The sequence below is a fragment of the Puma concolor genome, chromosome C2 (genome assembly GCF_028749965.1).
Source record: "Puma concolor isolate L17-30 chromosome C2, mPumCon1.1.hap2, whole genome shotgun sequence".
Lineage (NCBI taxonomy): Eukaryota > Metazoa > Chordata > Mammalia > Carnivora > Felidae > Puma > Puma concolor.
Genome location: NC_141675.1, coordinates 89,406,680 through 89,419,927, shown reverse-complemented (window position 1 = coordinate 89,419,927; position 13,248 = coordinate 89,406,680). Strand labels below are relative to the sequence as shown.

The following is a 13,248-nucleotide window of genomic DNA, read 5'->3' as shown; positions in this document are numbered from 1 at the left end:
CAGAGCTGGGGGACTCCAATCTCACTGCCAGACCTGCAACAGGACCTCCTGGGTGCAAGCCCTGGACTCAGAACACATTTCGCTGGAGAAACAAGCTGGGATAGCATGCATAACCTCACTTCAGCAGAAGAGCCCTTCCCAGGTCCAAACACTAACCAAGAAGGTCTTTGAATCCAGCCCACTGGGAATTCGGGCCTGCCTGCCTCCTGCTTGCACTGACAAGTTCCTTTCTCATTTTAAAGCGAATCCACTCACTTGATGACTTTTAAATAGGCTTAAAAAAATATGTAGGCAGGAAGAGTTTCAAAATGCTAGTTCCACTTTGTGGTCAAATCTCCTTACGTGTCAGAAACTCAAATGGGGGTGGAGGGATCAAATCCAGAATGAAAGTGACTTTCCCCCTGCTCTCCTTATCAAGTACAAATTCAGGCCCTTCAGGCACCTGGGGTGGCTCAGCCGGTTAAGAGGTGACTCTTGATTTCGGCTCAGGTCATGATCTCATGGTTCGTGGGTTCATGGTTCATATGGCTCTGTCAGAGCACGAGGCCTGCTTGGGATCCTCTGTGTCCCTATCTCTGCCCCTCCCCCTCTCTCAAAAAGAAATAAATGTTAAAAAATTAACAAAAAAATTCAGGTCCTTGTGGCACACCATCTCCTTTGACACCCAAAATCATTTCCATAAAATCATGGGAGTTGCAGACCCTCAGAGCTAGAACTGTTTTAAAATGAGCTGGCCAAGTCAGCTCATTTTAGAGATGAAAACATGAGAAAACAGGAGTCAGTGACTTGAAACAAGGAGCCCCGTCTGCCAGAAAGAGGTCAGAAGGGGTGCTGGTTAGCAAGTGCCCAAATCGGGGACCTGCCTGGCAATCCCTGACCCAGCCCAGGCTCAGGGCAGTGTGACCAGTGAGCTCTGGGATCTCCTTGAGGAGATCTATAACAGGCTCTCAATCAGAAAGGAATTTGAGGTCAGCTGTCTTATTCGTGTCTCTGCTTAGATGCACAGAAATTCACAAAGACCACTTTCTAAATACCAGGGCCTCATTCATCACTGAGCTTTAGGAACTTGGGTGGAGGGTCTTGAGCTCAAGGCGATAAGGCTCCTCAGTGCGGACCCAGACAGACAGTCTTCTGTTTTGTCAGCCTACAAGAGCTTGGAGGTAATACTGAAGAGGCTCAAAGGATGGGACAGACATCTGCTATGAAAACATACTGAACAACTGTAAAATACGTGTTGTCCTGATTTCCTAATTGATTCTATTATTACATATTGACAAGCAACAGTAAAGTAGTTGTGCTGCACTTGAAATGATTCCTCTAAAATTAGGCTCCTGGGACAAATTCAAATTCAAGAAAGCCTGCACGAAGCATGTACTAAATGCCAAGCTCTGCACTAGGGGATGCTAGAAATACAGAGATGAATGAGCCTTGCTCCCCGGGAGCTCAGTGTACCGGGTAACAGGGACCAGACAGGCACTCCAGGAACCAAAAGCATAGGTTGTGTGCTGACACCCACCACAGCACCAGAGCTCTTCCCTTGGCATTTCTCCTCTCTCCACCTATTAATATTTCAGAGTTTGGATTTGGCTGGATGAGTCACTCGGCACCAACAGCATTTTGAAAGGACGGAAGCAATGAATAAAAAGCTAAACAGCTAGAGTTCCCAAATGTCAGAGTGTCGTGTCTAGGTCATGGAAATAGGCACTAGTGGCCCAGACGATGGCCACATCTTTTCTTGGTTTGCACTGTGACTATTTCCAGTCCAACTGCAACTGCCTGCAGCCCTTAACACCCCCGAAGCCGGGGTTTAGTGCAAACCATAATCTAAAAATACGCTCTCCTTCCGAAACTCATTGACTCACCCCTCTCTTTCATCAATCATATCCAGGCAGCTACCACGTCCGGTCGATCATTCCTTCAAGATGCATGAAATGTTGCTTTTAATCCAGCCCTTCCTGCCTGCCCTCTCTGGCCCCACAATGCCCAAGCCAGGCCCTCTGCACTGAGTCTAGATTCCTGCAGTGGCTTCCTGCCAGCCTCCCTCCATGCAGTCTCTCCCCATCTCTGTCCACCCCACATGTCCAAGGTCAGACAACACCGGCTACAGCACACATCCAGCAGGTGGAATTTCCTGATCCAAAACATTCAGTGGGTTAACAGAAATGAGTACCGAGCCAGAATAACCCTATACTGGCAGGGAGAGAGGGGACATGACACTATTCAGCCGGGAGAGTGGGAAAAGCATCGTGAGTATGTAGGGTGTGTTCTCACCCTAGAAAGCACATTAACAGTAACAGATCGTAACATTCAGAATGGTTCGTGTGCGTGTCATCTTCATGATTCAAGCGAGAAGCGGGGTTTCTCATGATCCTAAATTACATTTTAGTCACTGTTGTCAAGACAACAGAAAATAAAGACATTTCATTATTGTTGTTTTCTTTTTTAAATAGTGGCAATGATGGAGTGCCTCTCCTCATATCCTGAACCACGCCCCCCATACTTCTCACACAATAAATGAAATGTTTCTGGTACAAAATCTAGCAACTAGTCATTGGTCCAAAGATGTTACCATGAACTGTAAATATATGCCTCAGGAAGGCCAGTTCCCATCTTAGACTACCTTTCTGAACATCACACATCTGCAGAACACCCCGCTTGACAGATATGACTTGTATTTTTAAAACAAATTCATATATTTGCATATAATATGCAGTTTTAAAAAAGAATGTGCATGCTCCCTATATACTGATACGAACCTTACCTCGATATACTAAGTTGCAAATAAAAGGCAAGACATACAACAGTGTGTATAGTGCTTTCAACAAACATAGGGGAGGAATATTTGCTTTTTAATTTTTTTAAGTTTATGTATCCATTTTGAGAGAGAGAGAGAGAGTGAGAGAGCAAGGGAGGTGCAGCAAGAGAGCGAGACAGAGAATCCCAAGCAGCACTGTCAGGGCAGAGCCTGATGTAGGGCTTGAACTCACAAACCACAAGATCATGACCTGAGTCAAAATCAAGAGCCGGAGGCTTAACCTACTCAGTCAACCAAGTGCCCCAGGGGAGGGATATCTGTAACATACATGTAGAAAACACCCTGGATACATAAGAAACCTAACAGGGGTAATGTGTGAGGGAAGGGGTCAGGGCAAGATGCTAGACTGATGGGCACTGAGAATGGAAAACAGATTTCTCACTGTACAATTGTTATACTATAAAAAAAAATCATGTGACTATACTACCTATTCAAATAATAATTTTTAAAAAGGCAATTGATTACCTCTATGGCCTTCTCCAAAAACCATAACTCCAGCCTAATCATGAGGAAAAACATCAGACAATCTACAAAATATCTCCTCAAAACTGTCAAAGTCATCAGGATGCCTGGGTGGCTCAGTGGCTGAGTGTCCGACCTCAGCTCAAGTCATGATCTCACCACATGTGAGTTTGAGCCCCGCATCGGGCTCTGTGCTGACAGCTCAGAGCCTGGAGCCTGCTTTAGATTCTGTCTTTTCCTCTCTCTCTATCCCTCCCCGACTCGTGCTCTGTCTCTGTCTCTAAAAAAATGAACAAACATTAAAAAAAATTTTTTTAAACTGTCAAGGTCATCAAAAACAAGACAAGACTGAGAAACTGTCACAGTCCAAAGGAGACTGAGACAAGGCAACTCAATTTATGTGGCATTCTGAATGGGATCCTAGAACAGAAAAGGGGCATTGGGTAAAAACTAAAGAAATCAGACTAAAGTATGAACCTCAGCGGTACCTGGCTAGCTCCATGAGTAGAGTATGTGACTCACAACCTCAGGGTTGTGAGTTCAAGTTTTTTTGTTTTTGTTGTTGTTTTTTTTTTTTTTTTTTAAGTGGGCCTGGGGCTTATTTAAAAAAAAAAATTAAATAAAATAAAGTATGAACTGGGGCGCCTGGGTGGCTCAGTCGGTTAAGCGTCTGACTTTGGCTCCGGTCATGATCTCTCAGTTTATGAGTTCGAGCCCTGCCTCGGGCTCTGTGCCGACAGCTCAGCCCCTGGAGCCTGCCTCAGATTCTGTGTCTCCCCCTCTCTCTGCCCCTCCCCTGCTCATGCTCTGTGTCTATCTCTCAATAATAAATAAACGTTAAAAAAATTATTACAAAAATAAAGTGTGAACTGTAGTTAATAATAATGTATCAATGTGGCTGACTAATTGTAAAAAACATACGGTACTAAGGTAAGATGCTAATAATAGGCAAACTGGGTGTGGGGTATATAGGAACTCTCTGTACTATCTTCTCAATTTTCCTGTATATCTAAAACTGATTTATGTTTTTAGAAAATTGAGGGGTTTTTTAAAGACCACTGAAACCATGGGGTAGTGGAGTGGGGATGGGAGGGGGGGATCCATTGTGGCTGTATTAGGAACCTAAAGGTAAATAAGGCCTGGTTAATTTGCCACGCAGTATGTGAGGGGGACACCCGGCCCCTAGTGTAACAGAATGTGCTGTGGGAGCAAGGGAAGGACAGGCCAATTCCACCTACCCGAAGGGGGCAGAGTAGGCTTCACAGAGGAGGGGACATTGGGCTGGAATTATGGGAAGAGGCTATCCTGGACACAAAAGATCCAAGTACTTGTTCAGCCACTTACTGGCTACATGACCTTGGGCAAGCCACTTACTCTTTCCAGGCCTCAGCATTCTCATGCAAACAATTCAGGGGGTGCAATACACGGCCTCTATCATATATTCCAGCTCAAAAAATCTTGCCAAGACTCAAGCTCATCCATCCATTCAATAAATATGACCCAGGCAATATCCTAGGCAGAGGCCACAGTGATAAACAAAATCGACAGAACCCTCTGCCCTCACAGTGCTTCTGGTTGGGGGAGAATCCTCACTGGGGAAGAGGGCACTGACAGTGAACAAGACCAGTAAGTACACGAGATGACGATGAGGGCTGAGGAGAAAAATTAAGGAAAGAAAAGAGACGGGAGGGATGTGAGGCAGGAGGTTTAGTTGCGAGTGGCCAGGGACAACTTGCTGAGCAGGAGACCGCCAAGAAAGGGCTGCAGGGTGGAGGCAGCATGCCCTACGGACATCTGGGGAGACAGTACTCCAGGCCCAGAGAGGAGCCCGCCGTGCAGCATAGGTGGCGTGCTGGAAGAAAAGGGAGAGCCAAGTGCGCCAGCGGGAGTGATGAGAAAAATAAAGTCGGGGAAGTCAGAGTTCCCAGAGAGGCCTGGCAGGCCACTGTCAGGACTTCTGGAAGCCACTGGAGGGTTTTAAGCAGAGTGCATGATCTGACTTGAGTGTTAACAGAATCACTCTGAGTGAGAGCTGAGGATAGGTAAAGGGGACAAGAGCAGGAGCAGGCCCCAGCTATACGAGACGAGCAAGCATCTCAGAAACTCTGGTGGTGTTAGGGGAGGAGGGTGAGTGAGGGAGGGAATCCAGTAAGGAGGGTAGGCCACACTACCTGCCCCTCCAGCATCCACCACAGGGGATGTGTCAAGGCCTGTCTATGAGCAAACTTTTCACCAGGTGGCCCAGGAATCAAACCCTGCATTCAACAGAAGCAAGAAGAAGCCTCACAAACAAATGGGGCCTATAAATAACGTGTTCCTTTACATTTATAAAGGCCATTAATCCCATTCCAAGTGGAAAGAAAGCAAACAAACTATAGCAGTGGGCTTTTTGAAGCTTCACCCCCAGCCAACAGAAAATACCTGTGAAAAGAGATGTCCGCCCCCACCCCCCCCCCCCACGAACCCAGCTGCACACTGCCACATGAAAAGGACACTATTATTTAGGCAGTAATTGTTCCACATTACTGATATCGTGAAAACTTTTCAGAGTATTTCCATGAGCCGGCTCAAGAAGAGAAACTAGTTACCAGGGTAGGCAGGCACAAAAAGCCTTTTGCCAAGTATTTAGGTATTTTAATTCTCCGTTGCCTCAGTAGCTAAATAAGCACGGAGAACAAGCAGGAGGAGAATACTAATTAGAGCTAATTAGACCCTGCCCTCTTCTGCCTCAATCCCCTTTATAAAAAGCCCCCCTCCCCCCGACTCAAGGATGATGGAGCTAAAATGTAAATACCCAGGGTAAACAGCAGTCTCCAGACCAAGCCCACTGTTTGCATTTCACTGCCCCGTTATTGCTAGACCCAGGCCTGGTTACCTGAAGAGAGCTACAAACCCAAGGCCGAACTCCAGCAGCCCCCTCACAGGCCATGAAACATGTGGTGGAGGGGAGAGCACTGTCACCAGGAGCCCACTAAATAGAGTACAGGGCTCTCCTAGGATTCAGAGCATTCTAACTGGCAGGGCATTCACTAAAGGAACATATGATTTTTTTTTTTTTTTTTTTTAATAAACTATGATAGTAAACATGACTCCAGTCCTGCAGTAGGATCAATACCACACTCCTCCCCTTCCCTCTCAGGGAGCAAAGGCCTCACCCCAGAGCAGCCCTTCTCTGGTTTTGTGGGAAGACCATGTCCTCAAGTCCTGTCTAGAGGCTCTTGGCCATGGGATAAGGAGAGCAGGAGATAACTCTGAATAGGAGAGGGCTGGTCAACCTGCCAGAAACTTGTTTGAAATGAGTCCTCTTCAGGGTGCCTGGGTGGCTCAGTCGGTTAAGCGTCCGACTTCGGCTCAGGTCATGATCTTGCGGTCCATGAGTTCGAGCCCCGCGTCGGGCTCTGTGCTGACAGCTCAGAGCCTGGAGCCTATTTCAGATTCTGTGTCTCCCTCTCTCTGACCCTCTCCCATTCATGCCCTGTCTCTGTCTCAAAAATAATAAATAAACATTAAAAAAAAAAAAAGAAATGAGTCCTCTTCAATTAAAAGTCTGCTTCCTGCTGGATTAAGCACAGGGATGGAAGTAGTGAAAGCAACAGACGTGCAACTTGGCCACTGGTCTAGGGACACCCAAGCAGGCATGGCCCCGTGGGTCACCTCTTTCTTTCACTGGGCAATGAAGGTTTTTCTGAAACAAGCTCTGGGAAAAGTACCTGTGGGGCCTCAAGAAAAAAAGAAGAAAAGGGAAGGAAAAGAAAAACTGTTTCAAAGTCTGTGTGAAGCCGGCTCAGCAACCCTGGGGCACTAGGAGAAATCACACAAATATGTGTCAGTCTCTTCTAACCTTGAGAGGCTCCGGGGCTAAGAGGGAGGTGACCGGTCTGGAGGCCAGTGATGAGCTCGCTCCATCATGGCCCTGCTGGCCCACAGCAAGCTGGCTGAGCTCTAGCAGGCAGCAGAAGAAAAGGGAATTCAGAAGGAGTTGGAAATAAACCACCAAGACTCAATGCTTTTCTCCCAACCTAAACTGCATCATGTAGGACAAAGGGCACTAGACCAAAAAGCTTTTGAGATCCATCAGTGGACAAGGAAGAGTGGGCAAGTCACTTTGCCCCTTTGGGCCCATTCGGAAAATGGACATCACTGTGAAGATGCATATGAACTGTGAACAACGGAAATCACAACGCAAATGGAAAGCAATATATTACAAGAATTCTTCACAAATGGAAACATTTGAGTTTTTATTAGAATCGCAGAAGGTCAAGCTGTAAGGCAATTTAGAAATCATCTCCTTTAGCAGTTGCCAAACTTTGGGATTTCACAGAACATTATGAACAAAACAGGGGCGCCTAGGTGGCTCAGTCAGTTAAGCGTCTGACTTTGACTCAGGTCATGACTCACAGTTTGTGGGTCTGAGCCCCGCATCGGTTCGCACTGACAGTGCAGAGCCTGCTTGGGATTCTCTCTCTCTGCCCTCCCCCGACTTGTGTGCTCATGAGCTCTCTCTCTCTCCCTCTCGCTCCCAAAATAAATAAACTTAAAAAAAAAAAAAAAAAAGAACAGAAGAAACAGAAAAAGAGGAGGGGAAATTTATACAGGATTGCTAGATTTTTTATTTTGCCAAAAAGAAAAACTACCCTGTCATCACTATAAATCACTAAAAAAATAAATGAAACCAACTATACCAACCAAAAATAAAAAAGACATCATTTCAAATTAAAGGGCAGTCCTGTGAGGCAGGGGACCACTGACAAAGATAAACTCCTGTGTGTGCCACAAGCTGCCATCCTTCTCTGAGCTGCATTTCCCTGAGGACCCATGAGGACCCATCAGCGATGGGCACTGCTTGCCAGATGGGTGTTTGGAAACCACTGATCTACTCCACGTTCTACAGTGATTATTTTCCCATAAAAGATATCTTGCTCCAGTATTAAGTTTGCATTAGGGCCTAAAGAAGTTTTCGTTTGCCCAGAACCCTCCTCCTGCTCAGAGGTAAACCTCCAGGTCTTCATGCAAATGAGGCCCCGTAGGGGACTAGTGCCCTCTCCCTTGGCAGCCAGGCACAAGAGCAATCCAGTATCGTGGGCCTGCTAGAGAATGAAGCAATAAAGGACACAATTATTTCCTCCGGGAAAGGAGAAAAGCTAGAGCTTCCTGATTTTTTGGTAGGGGCTCGGGGTGGCTTATCTGTCCGTCAGCCCCTGCGCAAAAACGGAGCATCCTTCCTCTGGGGCCTCCTAACTGCCACATCCACTCTCGTCCCAACTCGGAAAACTTAAAGCAGGTAAGTGAGGGCTCCTCACACAGCCTCCAGCCCCTGGCAGTATCGCGCCAAAGCAATAGCACACCTCCTGCCTCCGCCCCAGAATCCTCCAGAGTTAGGGGAATGTTCCAGGGCGAGTGTTTCGTGTTATCTCGGGATAAACCCAGGCAGGAGTCAGGTCGGTAAGTCCCCGGTGGGGCTGTGACTTGGGACGCCGGTGTCCCAAGGGTTTGGCGGTGGCTTCGGGAGGAAGCACGGGGATTAAACTTTAAAAGAAGGCCGTTAAACTGGGTGCTGTGAAACTCTAGCATGCGCTTAGGGGCCCCGAGCACCCGCAGTTCGAAGACACAAGCCCTCCGGAGTAGCCGTGGCTCCAGCAAGGACTCCGGCTCTCGCGCCCCCCTCGCTGCCCTTCGCCTTCTGGGGACCAGGGCACTGGCGGCATCCCTCGGCGCCTCCCCGCAGCCCGCCCGCCCCCGGCCGGCCACAAGGGCCGCTTTGTGCCCGGGAGCGAGGCGCCCCGGCCCCCACGCAGGGCTGGCGGCGGCCCTCCCCGGGCAGAGGGCGCGGGCGCACGCGGGCCGGTCAGCAGCCGGGCAAGGCTGTTTACACAGGAAGGGGAGACTCCTCCTCGGCCCGGGACTGACCGGCGGCCGACGACAGCGCGCCGGGGCGGCTGCTGGCTGCGCGCGGGGTGGCGCACGCACCTCGCGAGCCCCCCACCGGGCGGCACCCCGCCGCTCGCCCCCTGGGGGGTGGGGAGCCCGGAAGACGCTCCCCCACCCAGACAGCGCCCCTCGCCCCGCCCTCCACGCCGCCGGCGGGAGGCTCCTAGCGGGACAAAGTTTCTCTGCGCGGCGGGCGACGCGGCTTACCTGGGAGGCTGGGCACCAGCGCGCAGAGCCCGAGCAGGCAGGCGTACAGGGGCGCCGGGGCCCGCGGCATGGTGGGGGCGCCCGGCCTCAGCGGCGGCGCGGACGGCGGGCTCCGCGGGGGCCCGGGGCCGAGGCCGGAACGCGGGGGGCGAGGGCCGGGGGCCGCAGCCTCATGCCCGGCTCACAGCCCCCCTGGCCGGGCGGGAGGAGCTGGCGGCTGCGCTGGCCGGCGCCCCGCCACCACCATCCCTCCCGCAGTGCTCGCAGCCGAGTCCCGGGGCTGCCGGGGGATCGCGGCTCGGGACGGCCCCGGCGGGCGGCTCTGGGCCGGGGAGGGGCGGGCTCCGCGCTGGGGCCGCGACTCGGGCTCCGGGACGCGCCGCCACACTCTGCCCTCCGCCTCCGCCCCTTCCCTTCCTCCCTCCGGCCCGCCAGGCTCCACTTTCCTCCCTCCTCTCTCCTCCCCTTCTCCCCCCTCTAAGCCCCCGCCCGGCTGCCACACGGTCAGTTTACGGCGGGGCGGGGCGAGCTCCGGGCCGGGCCAGCTCCGCCCCGAGCGGGGACCCGCCCGGGGACGCGGATCCCGGGGCGCCCAGGTGCAAGTCCCTTACGCCGCGCTTACTGGGGGCCCCGGGGGAACGAAGTCGCTAAGGAGGGTCTCGCTCTGCTTTCTTAGCAGCCTGGCGCCAGGGGGAAAGACGGGCACGCTCCAAGGGGCGAACCGTGATTACTTTGAATTGCTAGACTTCGAGACGGAGAGAAGGTATGGTGAGATCCTGCCTTGGCCGTCTGGCTCTCCCAAAGTCGCACCTCCAGCAGCGCGATCGCCCCGAGGAGAGACGGAGGCGCCTGCGGGTGTAGTAAGAGGAGACGCGCTGGATCTCGAAGGGAGGGCATGTGGGGCGTGGAGGCACATGTACAGCCCACTTGTCCCTCGCAAGCACTTTGCCGTTTTCGAGGTTCGAGCCTGGACGATATGCCGCTAGCCTTCCTCATCCCTGGCGGTTTCCGTGAAGTTAAACTGATAAACTCAGAAACAGGTGCTCAGGCTTTCACCTTATCCTTCAGCAGAGCTGGTTCTGAACTTACCAGTAGCAATTGGGGAGCTTCCCCTGACAGCGCGTGAGAAGGGACAGGTGGCCTTGAGCTGGGCCGCGATGAATGGATTAAGACTGGAATGGTTTATAGGCAAGAGGAGGAGAGGCGGTCTTCATGTAAAAGGCAATAGAAAGAGCATGTCTAACGTGGACAGAGAACAGTGCTAGCAAGGCACGGCACTAAATTACCTTGTTAACTCACTTAATTGTCCCCCAAACCCTACTGTTATCCGGATGAGAAAACTGACGCACAGAGGTATTAACTTGCCAGAGGAAGTGACAGACCTGGGATGCCTGTCCAAAGGTTCAGAATGCCTTTACTAAAAACAGAAGCAGTTAAGGAGTAAAGAGCAAAGTGGCAGCTCCCAGAGGCCAGGCAGGAGATAGTTCTGACTGCCCAGATTAAGGAGTTTGCAATTTAATATGCATGCCCCTTTCCCCTCCCAGACTCTGCCGGGGTGGTGCCCTGATGCCCAAGGATGTAAACTTCCTCTTGGAGTATACTGGGCCTAGATGAAAAGCTCCAAATTTCACTGAAGGCCAGGATTTTGTCCTTAAACTGCATGCAAACATTGGATTCTACAATATCCCCATGTTTGTTCTGATGTAAAAATCGTACTTATCCCCAAATGTTTTCCAGGAGAATTGGTGCTGCAGAGCGCCCCCCCCACCCCGGCCCCCTTCAAGGTCTATCTAGTGTCTTCCTGCCTCTCAGGGGAATGGCCTTGGGAGCTACTCTTATCCAACCTTGGGAGGCAATGGTCATAAATAATGGGAAGCTAGAGAAGACAGTTTGAACCGGGAGCTGTCATGTGCCAAGTGGTGATTTCAGATTTGTCTGGCAGAGATGGAAAGATGGATTAGATGGAAGTAAAGTTAAGTCTCAAAAACTGGGTAAATATTGCATTGATAAGTACAGTAATTTGTACGTATCAAGCATGCTCTGAGTTTAGGCCTTTTGATGTCCGATCTTCTGTGCATCACTTCCCCCACCCCCAACACAGTGTTTCCCAGTTCAGACCCTTATTTGCTTACGTGAAATAAGCTAGACACAAAAGGAAAAATATTGTGTGATTCTGCTGATATAAGAAACCTAAAATAGGCCAATTCTTAGAGTCAGAACGTATAATAGCAGTTACTAGGGGCTGGAGAGAGGGGGGAATGGGGAGTTTTTAATGGGTACAGGCCTAACACAGACCCCTGTTTACCAGGACTGCACCTGGAAAGTGCTGCAATCAAGTCTGCCCCTATCCCATCCCACCTGGTTGTTCCCAACCTGCCCAGACCTGCCATAAGCCGCTGAGTCCCAAATGATGACAACATTCTTCCATGCTCCATTATCTTAGAACTATTTTGCAAATGCCTTTTCTAATTCCTCTGAAGCTTTTTGTTTCTAGTTTGCCCCTTTTACCCTGTCCTAGAACTCTTCATTCATTATGCTGGGGGGTGGAAGTGCCCTTCAAATGCTTTGCCTTCCTCTAAGGGGCAGAGTCAGGGTGTACAGATGCACCTGCTCAGAAAGGGAGACCCGCAGCAGTGCCCAAGGCGTCTGGAACGGCTTCCCTTGTAGCTGCTGGGAGCACATCCCATGGCCGATCACTGCTGAGCTGCCGGGCCCAAAGGAGACCCCTGGTTGGCTTGGGGTTCACTCTCAAGGTTTGAGCAAGGATAACCCAGAGAAATGTTATGTGTCTTCTAGTGTTAAAACAAGATTAGTTCTTCAAAAAGTTAAACACAGAAGGGCGCCTGGGTGGCTGTCGGTTGAGCATCCGACTTGGGCTCAGGTCATGATCTCACGGTTTGTGAGTTCGAGCCCCGAGTCTATCTCTGTGCTGACAGCTCAGAGCCTGGCACCTGCTTCGGATTCTGTGTCTCCCTCTTCCTCTGCCCCTCCCCCACTCATGCTCTGTCTCTCTCTCTCTCTCTGTGTCAAAAATAAATAAACATTTAAAAAAGTTAAACACAGAATTACCCATATGATCCAGCAACTGCTGTATACCCGTGTTCAAAGCAGCAGTATTCAAAATAGCCAAAAGGTGGAAACAACTCAGATGTCCATGGACAGATGAGTGGATAAACAAAATGTAGTATCTACCTACACTGGACTATTATTTAGCCTTAGAAAGGAATTCAATTCTGACATGTGCTATAACACAGATAAACTGTGGGGCGTCTGGGTGGGTCAGTCTGTTGAGTGTCACACTTCAGCTCAGGTCATGATGTCACAGTTTGTGGGTTCAAGCCCCGCATCAGGCTCTGTGCTGACCGCTTGCTCAGAGCCTGGAGGCTGCTTCAGATTCTGTGTCTCCTTCTCTCTCTGCCCCTCCCCCGCTCACACTTTGTCTCACTCTGTTTCTCAAAAATAAATAAATGTAAAAAAAAAATTAAAAAAAAAAACACAGATAAATTGTGACAACATGCCGAGTGAAATAAGCAAGACACAAAGGACAAATATTATACGATTCTACATATTTGAGGTATCGAGAGTAGGCCAATTCATAGAGTGGGGAGGGATGGGGAATTATTAATTAATGGCTATAAATTTCCAGTTTGGGGTAATGGAAAAGTTCTGGGAATGAATGGATCATAGTGATGGCTGCACAACACTGTGAGCGTACTTAATGCCACTGAACTGTGCACTTTAAAATGGCTAAAATGGTAAATTTTATGTAATGTATATTTTGCCATAATTTAAAAAAAATAGTTAACAAATCATATTAGTTAAAACTTTTCTGGTTC

The 13,248-nt window shown here is 49.8% G+C and overlaps 2 protein-coding genes across 4 annotated transcripts in view; one reads left to right on the top strand and one right to left on the bottom strand.

The window, feature by feature from the left end:
• Positions 1-9,731, bottom strand: part of ITGB5 (integrin subunit beta 5) — a 121,798-nt gene extending 112,067 nt beyond the window's left edge. Inside the window, exon 1 of the mRNA XM_086675211.1 lies at positions 9,413-9,731. Within this exon, the coding sequence (XP_086531337.1) occupies positions 9,413-9,482 (70 nt within the window). The 5' untranslated portion in view covers positions 9,483-9,731. The remainder of the gene's footprint in view (positions 1-9,412) is intronic.
• LOC147577407 (uncharacterized) lies at positions 9,168-12,498 on the top strand. Of its 3 annotated transcripts, none has more exons than XR_015240244.1 (2): positions 9,168-10,452; positions 11,721-12,498. XR_015240244.1 is itself a non-coding variant. In XM_086675215.1 (2 exons), the coding sequence occupies exons 1-2, from the start codon at positions 9,481-9,483 to the stop codon at positions 11,821-11,823; spliced, it is 798 nt and encodes a 265-aa protein (XP_086531341.1). In that variant the 5' UTR covers positions 9,168-9,480; the 3' UTR covers positions 11,824-12,498. The 3 variants fall into 3 exon arrangements, 2 of the variants coding, with proteins under 2 accessions (XP_086531341.1, XP_086531340.1); XM_086675215.1 differs by having other exon boundaries at positions 9,168-10,175; XM_086675214.1 differs by having other exon boundaries at positions 9,168-10,272.
• Positions 12,499-13,248: the final 750 nt, after the last annotated feature.